Genomic DNA, 10,942 nt, shown 5'->3' with positions numbered 1-10,942 from the left:
TCATTACCAACGTAAAGGAGTATCATCAATTTTTTATTCTACCTTAATAGTAAGGTTATATTTCACAAGTTTAATAGACGCTTATACATATATAATCTAATAGATAGTGTAGCGTAAGAAATTATTGTAAAACACAATGCGGATAGTTGTTTATTGAAACAATACCAACTTTAGAAAGGCGTAGGAGCTCCTAGAGTAAACACATCCTAGATCAACAAACTTAATCTTTGAAGAAGATAGGGGAAATGAGGTAATTGTTAGCTAGTTTCATTGTAACCGTCATTATAGATTAATGAAGAAATTGGTTTGATAGGGGATGCTATGACCTTGTGCTACTAGGCTTTTAACTTCCTGCTATTAAAGTCATTCTGAAAAAAAAAAAGGGCTGAATTAAAGGTAATATTGTAGAGTGTGAAACTTCTTGAAATGCTAGGACCACTGGGGGCAAGGAAGCCAATCACGTTATTTTATGTGGCACATTTTGAGGAGGCATGAGATGAAATTTACTATTTCAGTATTGAAACCTAATACTATGCGATCCAAGTAATGTCTTTCATGCTACAGGTATTATATTATGTCAACACTCAACATGATTTGACACATTCATGTGTTAAAAAAGTAAATTCAAATGAATTTGATTAATAATAATGAAGATTCTTGCTATATTGATAATGTTTTTTCCCAATTCATTGACTATCTAATTGTAGCAAAAGAAAATTAAAGTAGTAAAACCATCTAAATTCATCTCAATATGCTTTTATAGGAGTATTGACATGGAATAGTATAAAACATAATTAATTTAATATAGTATCCAACCGCTACCTTTTATTTGAGAAGTAAAAAAGTTGTGTAAAAGAGGATTTAAAGGAATAAAATTCATTTAAATTCACTTTGATACTTTTACATGCTTAAATACATTTTAAAGTGTTGATTGTCAGCACAACCAAGTACAATCAAGTTTTAATTGAAATGATTATCTAATTTTACTTTCAGAAGTAAATAAGATAAGTAGAAAATGATTAAAGGGAAAATTCTAAAGGAAAAATTCATTTGAATTCACATAGGCATGCTTCGATGCATGCTAAAGTGTGCTGCTATATGTTAGCATGGTTTTATATTAAAATCAAGCCATTTTAGCTAGGGTCTGAAACCCCAACAAGGAACAAATATGGTTGTCTTAGTTTACCCTTGATTCTGCTGTCCATTCAAATTTATAGATATCGATGTTTGAATAGAACCAAAATGAATAATGAAAAATTGAAGTTTAAGCGTAGTAATTGGCGCTCAACAGATTGAAGGTTTGTAATCATCTAGAATTCTTGAATGCCAATGTAAATTGAAGTATTGCCAAATAGGTTATGTTCAACCTCCTACTTCATTAAAATGCTCTAGCATAAAGCCCATATGATTCTTTGGATGCCATTGTAAGCACATTCTATAAATATGTTACCATTTCTCATCTAGAATCATAATGACCATCTAACATTGTAGTTTAATAATTATATTTAATCGTAAATTATCAACCTGATTCTGCCTTGTAATTTCTCACAATTCCTGTACTGGAAGCTCATCCAATACATTCCTTAACATATACTAGCTTTTAGTAATTATGAATCTAATGGGCTCTGATGCATTCACAGGAAGCTCTTTTGAAGGAATTGAGGAATATGAACGAAGAAGTATCTGAAAAGCAACAGGATGATGACACCATAAAAGATTTGGAGCATTTCAGAAGGCAGTATGCCATGGTGCTTATTCAGCTACGTGATGCTAATGATCAGGTCAGATTTTTGCAAAATCTTAATCTAATTGGCATGTTGATTTCGGAATTTCTTTAAACTCAATTTTAGCCTCTTTGGGCTTCAGGTTGCTTCTGCTTTGCTCTCTTTAAGACAGCGTAATACGTACCATGGTAACTCAACGCCTTCATGGAATAGGCCAATGGAAAATTCGGGATCTCTCGGACTCCCAGAAACTTACAATTCATCTGCTATTCTCAATCAGGAATTTGGATCTCATGTAGTGGAAATTGTTGAATCTTCAAAGCGAAAAGCAAGGACGATGGTTGACGCAGCAGTCAAGGTACTTTGATGCTTTAATGTGTCAGTGTTCCTTCATTACCTCTTTTTCTTGGAAATAGGTTGGCTTCATTACATATTTTATCATCTAGATGTTTGTCCAACTTCAATCGAACTATTTTTCATCTGTGTGACCTAGTTACTAGTTTCTCCTTTCAAGTTTCCACTGATATCTACACTACAAACTATTTCTTCTTATTCTTTGATTTGTTTCTCAGGCAATGTGCACACTTAAGGAAGGAGAAGATGCCTTCAATAAAATTGGAGTGGCTTTAGATTTGGCAAATAGTTCTGTTTCTAGCATGGGTGCCGTACAAGGGCCTCCTAATTCTGGACATAGCAATGCCGGCAATCCAGAGCATACAGGAAGGATAGTTGACTTCGCAACAGTTAGTCCAAAGTCCAATCATTCATCTGATGCTGATCCTCAAATTCCTTCTGAGCTAATATCGTCATGTGTATCTACCCTGTTTATGATCCAGGTAAATTTTGTTGGCAGTATCTAAAAAATATTTCCTTTTTCTTATTACCACTTGTTCAACTAGATTGTAGAATACATCAAGTTTTCACCTAACACAAACAAAAATCAGGATTTAATTTTCGTTCATTTCTAGTCTTGAATAATTTTAGTATTTCTTTCTTTTGTTGTTTCTAGCAAACTTAGTCTACACTAAAATGAATCTTGGAAGATTGATTTATTGTAAGACATCTAAAAGATCACCTGCCATTGTTTCATATTCGATCAGTGATCTCTCTTGTGAAGTTGCTGATTGAGGCACGCACACATTTGATATTGTTGACTGACCCTTTTAAGAGAATATTGTCAAGTATCAAAAGTGGGTTAGTGTTTCTTTATTCGATATTGTTGACGGTATTAGGAAAAAACCCTTAAGAGAATATTTTAGATAGGAAGTAACCCTTAGTTTTTATAGCTAGGACAACTGGCAAAGACCATAGGATGTGGTTGGTAAGGTCTTGTTTCGAGATTTGCCTTGTTGAAAAGATTTGCGGATGGAGGCTCAATTCCTCAATGTTATTGCTAAGGTATTGGGTTTTATATAAATCTGTTCTTTAAAAAAATCCTTAGCAGATGACATGTTCATTCATTTATGCAGCAACAATCCATGCCAACATAAAAATACTTTCTGGCATATCACACACACAAACATGTCGACACTATTAATCATTCACGAATTGCAATGTTGTGTAAAACTGATGCAAAACTTAAAATTGACCAAATCTGAAACAACTCTTATAATCGAGGGAATATTTAGATAGTAACCTTTAGTTGTTGCAATTCTATTACAATCCATACCATCGTCAAAACATTTTCTTGTTTTTAACTCGATGGCACTGCATGTACTTCAACAAAATTAACAATTCCCATACCTAAGGCTGGTTTAGGATAGGCTATATATATATATATATATATATTGAAGTATCCGGACTTTGCTCGATTAATCTTGGAGGTAGATGGTCTTTCCCCCCTCACTTGCCTACCAAGTAAATTGGGAGTACAGTTTATGCACACTCTCCAAGATATTCATCTCATTTGATATTCGAACTCTAATTTTCTTATTGCTCCTCTCTAGGTGCTTTATTACTACACCACATCCGTAATTGTGAAAGACTATTATTTGAGACATATTTAAAGTTTTATATATATAATTGATAAGAAATGCAAAAATGATCATATTTGAAACAATCCCATAGATTCTTTGTTGTATTTCCATACCAACTCATCTATTAAATTAATCTTGGAGGTAGAGGGTCTTTCCCTTCATTCGCCTACTAGGTAAATCCAAAGAGCAATTTATGCACACCCTCCAAGATATTCATCTCATTTGATATTCAAATCCTAATTTTTTTATTGCTCCTCTAAGTGTTTTACTACTGTACCACATTTGTAATTATGAAAGCTAGGGATAGACTATTATTTGAGACATGTTTAAAGTTTTATGTATAAAATTGATAAGAAACGCTAAAATGATCGTATTTGAAACAATCCTGTAGATTCTTTGTTGTATTTCCATACCAACTCATCTATTAAATTAATCCTAGAGATAGATGGTCTTCCCCTTCATTCGCCTACCAGGTAAATCCAAAGTACAATTTATGCACACCCTCTGAAATATTCATCTCATTTGATATTCGAACCCTAATTTTTTTATTGCTCCTCTAAGTGTTTTACTACTATACCACATTTGTAATTGTGAAAGCTAGGGATAAACTATTACTTGAGACATGTTTAAGGTTTTATGTATAAAATTGATAAGAAATGCAAAAATGATCATACTTGAAACAATCTTGTAGATTCTTTGTTGTATTTCCACACCAACTCATCTAATAAACTAATCTTGGAGGCAGACATTCTTTCCCCTTCACGTCTATTAGGTAAATCCGGAGTATGTTTTATGCACACTCTTCAAGATATTCATCTCATTTGATATTCGAATCCTAATTTTCTTATTGCTGTGCTTTACTATTACACATCTGTAATTGTAATTGTGAAGGTTAGGGATAGATTATTGTTTGAGACATGTTTAAAGTTTTATGTATACAATTGATAAGAAATGCAAAAATGATCATATTTGAAACGATCCTATAGTTTCTTTCCTGTATTTCCATATCAACTCATCTATTAAATATCTTTCTGCCCTCAAAATAAAAATTCTCCTAATAGTTTCATAATGCTTGTTCAATTCTAATTGCAAGCCCCATAATTTGGATTTGCTTGTGCAGATCTGTACAGAGAGACAGTACCCACCGGCCGAGATCGCCCAGATTCTTGATTCTGCTCTTGCGAGCTTGCAACCATGTTCTCCACATAACCTTCCGATCTACAGGGAGATCGAGACCTGCATGGGTATAATTAAAAACCAAATGTTGGCTTTGATACCGACCCCGAGCACTATCGCCCCAGAAATTACGACAGCTTAGAAGTTTCTCACCTGTGTCTATCTTCCCTGTGTAGTCAGTCAGTCTAGCAAACAATTTTAGTTTCTTCTTCATGCTATTCATTTCCTAGTTGTCGTTCGATGCTTCTCGAGCACAAATCTGCTTTATTAAGCAAGCAAATCATTCAACTTTCTAATTTTATTTATACCATACTTCCTTTTTGTAAATCTTTATTTAGGGATGAGCAAAAATTTGATTAAATCGAACAAGGGCTTCCATCGGAACCACTTGTTACGATAATGCCAAATGATTCAGAGTCACTTCGACATGGTTTAAAGAACCCTTATTACAAGTCAGTCCGAGGGATGGACAACAGGCCCAACGGAATGCAGAACTTTCTCAACACAATTAGGCAGGAACCGTAAAGCACCTACGACAACTCCTAAACCAGTTTATGAATGGTTTTCATATCAGCTGCCTCCAGGAGAGTGCCTTGCTCCACACGAGCCCACCACTCCATTAGAAAGTTATCGACCACCAGCCTAAACCATGGAGAGAGCTTGACACCCTCCTCGCCGGCATCTGCCTTCCTCAGCAGCTCCTTCAGCTGATCTCGGTTCACGTACTTCACGTCGGCAACTTCATCAGGATTCGGCAGCAGCTTCACGTCCCGGACGATGAAAAGCAGGTAGTCGACTATGGGCAAGAGGAGCATCCATCAGAATCAGTATATCATCGACTAATGGATTCTAACCGAAGGCCAACAGACAGGGCATACCTTCGTGTTCCCCCCATTTTCCATCAGATGGAGCTTTATAGAGCATGCGGCCGAGAGGAATGAATTCGTCAACAGGTATATCTTCAGCAGGAATGCCTAGCTCATCCAGCAACTTTCTTTGTGCAGCATTTCTAACCCCTGTCCCGGAAAAAGTCAGGATACATAGTGTCCAGGACCGAAGGCGAATACAAATATTACCTAAGTAGTTCTCCTGAATAAGTTCAGATTCTCGGTAGAGCGGATGACTGCAGCAGGTATTTGTCCAAACCAGAGGAAATGTTACTTTTGTTTCAGATCTTTGCTGCAATCACCAAGATATGAGAACAATAGATGCAAATAGTGGTGTTTTGCATGACAACTTATTTCAAAAGCTTGAGTTGATCTACATATTTATATTCTTAATAGGTCTTCGCTTGCATACACAATTGGATTAACATGAGATTTGGTGGATGCATATTACTGAGACGAGCATGATTCTTCGAGTACCATGTTAAAAATATTCTTAAGACATAGGGTAAATATAAGGTTCTTGAGTTGATTATGTCATCATTGGCTGGTAGAGAAACCAAGCAGACAAGAAAACAACTAAAATGTTAAAAGTTACATGTTGCTCTCAGCATCTACAAAAGTATAAGTGTTCAACATTACACATATAATCAACACATGGAAGTAGATGATCAACCTATTTAAGTTTAGTTAGATATGAATACTTGGGGTTTAGCATAAGTGTCACCATTGCTCATCGCGTACCTGAAGTAGCAACTCATATTTCGAGTTGAATAGGAAAACACTAAAAGCTCTATGGAGAAGGTTCAGTGATTCAATCTTTTCCATCAGATGGCCTAGAAACACACGAGATGAGAAATCAATCCAGCATCCAAAATAATTCAACACCAACAAAAATAATCATGCATATTGCAGTTGGATGAGTTTATTCCTATCAAGCATCCAAAAAGACTATGGCCACAAAACACCCAATCTTGAGTTTGCCAGAGAGCTGGGAAGCAAAGAATCCAGAGAAGAGTATATAGCCCAAAGGGGATGAAACATTGAAATAGCTATTTCAGGGCTTATTTAGATAGTCCAGTTGATATTGATAATTAATGTAGTTATTTTAGGGTTTGTTTTAGTAGTCCAATTTAGACATTTTATAGTCTGACTAGTAATCTAAGAAAACTTTCTGTGAAAAAACTAACATAGATGGTGAAATCAGCTAGGAGTATCAAAACCATTACTCACAGTTGTATTTGGATTCATGTCCAATCACGTTGTCATTCTCATCCACCAAGATACATCTGCAACCATGAAATCACAGATCTAGCACAGTTGAGATTCAAGACAAGCTTTACAAACAACTAACAAGGGAAATACTAGAGGCAGCAGAGCACAAGAATGTAAACCTTGGAAATTAGCATAGTTCGCTCACCTTAGAGAAGGATATTAGTAATCTGAATAAATCGATACAAAAAGTAAAGATCTAATAAAAATAGATATGGATTGAGTACTACATGGAGTATGATTATACTATCTTTGAAACGAGATAATTGAAAGGAAAAAAAAGTTCATCATATCTAACTCTTAATACTTTATTTGAGTGCTTTCGTCGCTGCATCATCTCTTCTAATCCAATTCATTTCAAGATGTACTAATACCGTGTACGATCAATCAGATTTTCCCAGATTCACCATTAATCCTAGATCTACGGAAGCACATCAGCTACTCCTCCGGAAAGTTTCCAACCCCCATCGCTAACTACCTCACATCTAAAAACGCGATTCATCCGATTAACAACTGCAGACCTAGCGAATCAAACTCATACGGAGAATGAACAATCAGAAGAACCATAAAGCAGCAGGATCGAGGCGAAACACTATGTAATCAACCGCGCGGATCGAAGGGGACAGAGCCGAGAGAGAGAGAGAGAGAGAGGGAGACTCACTCGTCCTCGAACATGAGGCGCCTCTGGACGGCGTCCATGGAAGCGTCGTCGGCGACATCGGCCATCGTCACGGCGGAGGGCGAGGAGAGGAGCAAGGAGAGCAAAGAGCGAGAGGCCGACGAGATCGCCGGGAGGAGGCCTTTATAAAGAAACCCAAGCTGGGGAGAAGGGGAGGCCGTGCGCCACACGTGCGCGGCCGCCCATTCCTCTAACTGCTGCTTTTCTTCTTGTTGGAGGGCGGAAGGTGCCAGGTGTCGTGCTACGGTTGGATACCTCCGTGGAGGCATAAGACCACCATCACCACATGCCGTTTAGAACAAAACAACTCTACTTGAGCCATCTCCAACGGTGGGCGATTTGTGATCCCCACCGTACCACATCGACGCCGTTTCAAAAGAAACTTTTTCATTCGTTTTCTCAGTGTCAACAAATTTTCCAACAACAATCCTACTCAAATGGGGAGTCCTAGACCCGACCACGATTTAGAATCGACGATTTGACAATTCAAAATCGTCAGTTTGACGGTTCATGACAGGTCAACATTTAACCTTAACCGCCCAAGACGGTTACTGTTACGGCAGATATCCACGATGACGTCAGCACGAGCTAGAGTCTGATCCGGGTCTGACTTGAATCTCGCCCAGACACCTGATAAACCCTGTACAAATCTCCCTTGGTCTAATAAGCCTTGGCCGAATCCCCATTCGGCCGAACCCATCGCCGAATCCCCATTCGGCCGTAGCCTTAGCCGAATCCCCACTCGGCCACACCCATCGCCGAATCCTCATTCGGCTGTAGCCCCCGCTGAATCCTCATTCGGCCATAGCCTCAGTCGAATCCTCATTCGGCCACAGCCTCCGCCGAATCGTCATTCGGCCCAAGCCTCAGTCGAATCCTCATTCGGCCCTAGCCTTGCCAGATCACTCCGCAACACTCTGGCCCACCTCATCATGACCTCTGACAAGCCCACGCCCCATTTAATTAATGTTATCTCTCTGATGCCTGTACGCAGACGATTAACAAGGTGATACGTTTACGGCGATGGGACAGAGAACTCGATGGTTCCTAACATCTCATTAACCACGATGAGACACTCCTGAATGATGACGTGACACGTGCGCACGCTCATCCCTTCCTTTAAAAGACCACTCCGTCGGACAGATATAGGGGGGCCGAACTCTCTCAACTTTTACACGCTCAAGCCTTTACTGTTCATCTTCTTCTTCCTCTCGCCATTGCTAACTTGAGCGTCGGAGTGGTCGCGCCGGAGCCACCTCCGGTCGTCCTACTGACGTTTGCTGTGCCTGCAGGTCCTGTGGCCCTCGAGCTTCTTCTTCTCCTGCTCTTCTTTCCCATCGGTTCCACCTCACGGCGAGCTAGGTCTGGTGACGTGTCTCGACGCACTTCTCAACCGGAACAGTTACGATTCACGGTTTGGAACCGCCGGTTCACGGTTCGTGACGGTTCGAGATTATTATATTAAAAAATTTAAAATTTAAAATTTATTTTAAAAAGTGCACTTCAGGAAATTTACCATCCCAGTCGACTGATTTAGTCAAACTAAGAAAATGACTAATGAATTGCTGAAATCACACACCTGATTTTTGTAAAAATTCAAAATCCAGTCGACTGTCTTTTCTCATCAGTCGACTGGAGTTAAATTCAGTCGACTGATGAGGTGTATCCAATCGACTGGAGTTAAATTTTTGAACTGGTGGTTCAACCCGTCGATTTCACACCTATTGAACCGGAATCGGCCCGGCATCCTGCCGAGCCGGTTCCGATTCGACCCGGCTAACCGGGTTAGACCCGGCCCGTGGTCGGGTCTAGGGAGTCCTCCCCATAAAAAAAAAAAGAAAGGAGCCCTCCCCAAATAGGGAGCGCTTTGTTTGGGGAGGTGAAGAAAGGAAAGGGTAAATAAAGGGAAAGAGAAATTTGACCCTTGTTTGAAACAGAGTCAGTTAAAAAAGAGAAGGGAAGAGAAAATTAAACTTTACATGCAACTTTACCCTTGCATGTTTATGAATTGTTATAATATTTTATACTTCAATTTGGGGTGTAAGAAAGAGAAAGAAAAACTTAAAAATATTTTATTTTAATTTTATCTCTATTTTAAAATATTAATTTTCAAATTATCTCACCTATTTAGATATATTGTCTTTGCACTTACACTCCTCACACAACACGTGCTGTCATCGTCTAATATTCAACTGTTCGCATTATACGACATCGACGTTAGCTCTCGTCGTAAATCTCTTCGAGAATAAGACTCAAGAGGATAGAGACATGTAACTCTAATCATCTTCTTCTTCAAGAACAAAGACTTATCTAAATAGGGTTATTTTAGGATCTTCTATATCCCAATTTCTATATGCAATATTGACAGAATTTTATAATTTTTCGTTCGTCCTCTACCTGTGTTATCTTTTTTTAACAAATAAAAATATTTTTATAACTTTATATATTTAATCTTCTTTTTTCCTTCCCTCCTAAATAAAGTAACACATCTACATTAATGAACCTTCTAAATAAATAAAAGAAACATAAATACTTACTTTCTCTCCTTTCTCTTTCTTTTTTAACCAATCTTCTTTCACCTCATCCAAACATAGCATTAATCACAATGGGAGCTCAAAGTGCTCTTAATACTTGCTTGATTTTAGAAAAAAATTCAAAAATTTTCAATTTACTTTTTCAGGAAAGTAAATATGAAAATTAAATATGACAACACTGAAAACAAATATTTCCAATACATAAAATACATTTTTAATATTTTTAAAATATAAGATATTCTTTTGATGATAATAAAAATAAAAAAACGTTCTTTTAATTTAATGATAATAAAAATAAGGAGAGGCCTTCTAATTTTTAATGCTCAAACAAATATAAAATTTTTATGGAAAAATAAGATGTTTAAATTAAAAAAAAAGAAAATAAATTAGGAGAGAAATAAAGTGTATTTTAAAGGTTTTTTATCCTAAAAAGTTATTTTAGGTTGATGTTGATTGATATAACATAAAAACACAATAAAAAAATAAACTTTTCAAATATGTACAAGTTAATTATTTGTTAGATTTGTTGGATATGATTTTGCAAGGCAAAATTAAAGTGACATCGATCGTTGAAAGTCTGATATGACTTCAAAATCGAAATCTACGTTTCGCGTAGATAAATCTAGACTATTAATTTGCTCAAAACCGATTATGGGTGAATGAGAAATTAATTGGCTAAAGTGGTGTCCAAAATAAT

At 37.2% G+C, this 10,942-nt stretch overlaps 2 protein-coding genes across 2 annotated transcripts; one reads left to right on the top strand and one right to left on the bottom strand.

Moving 5' to 3' along the window:
• Positions 1–1,644: 1,644 nt before the first annotated feature.
• Positions 1,645–5,277, top strand: LOC141845324 (protein ALWAYS EARLY 3-like). Its single transcript, XM_074733392.1, has 4 exons — positions 1,645–1,781; positions 1,867–2,082; positions 2,297–2,560; positions 4,821–5,277. Exons 1-4 carry the CDS (start codon positions 1,668–1,670, stop codon positions 5,016–5,018), a joined length of 792 nt encoding a protein of 263 aa, XP_074589493.1. The 5' UTR covers positions 1,645–1,667; the 3' UTR covers positions 5,019–5,277.
• On the bottom strand, positions 5,190–7,826 carry LOC141845325 (isopentenyl-diphosphate Delta-isomerase I). The gene is made up of 6 exons (XM_074733393.1): positions 7,694–7,826; positions 6,994–7,049; positions 6,505–6,596; positions 5,953–6,055; positions 5,755–5,892; positions 5,190–5,672 (listed from the first exon to the last, which is right to left on the bottom strand). The coding sequence occupies exons 1-6, from the start codon at positions 7,756–7,758 to the stop codon at positions 5,419–5,421; spliced, it is 708 nt and encodes a 235-aa protein (XP_074589494.1). The 5' UTR covers positions 7,759–7,826; the 3' UTR covers positions 5,190–5,418.
• Positions 7,827–10,942: the final 3,116 nt, after the last annotated feature.

The sequence above is a fragment of the Curcuma longa genome, chromosome 14 (genome assembly GCF_044706935.1).
Source record: "Curcuma longa cultivar G26 ecotype Majalengka, Jawa Barat chromosome 14, ITB_CL_G26_1.1, whole genome shotgun sequence".
NCBI lineage: Eukaryota > Viridiplantae > Streptophyta > Magnoliopsida > Zingiberales > Zingiberaceae > Curcuma > Curcuma longa.
Note: the sequence above shows the minus strand (reverse complement) of the source record. Positions and strands in the feature narration are given on the sequence as shown.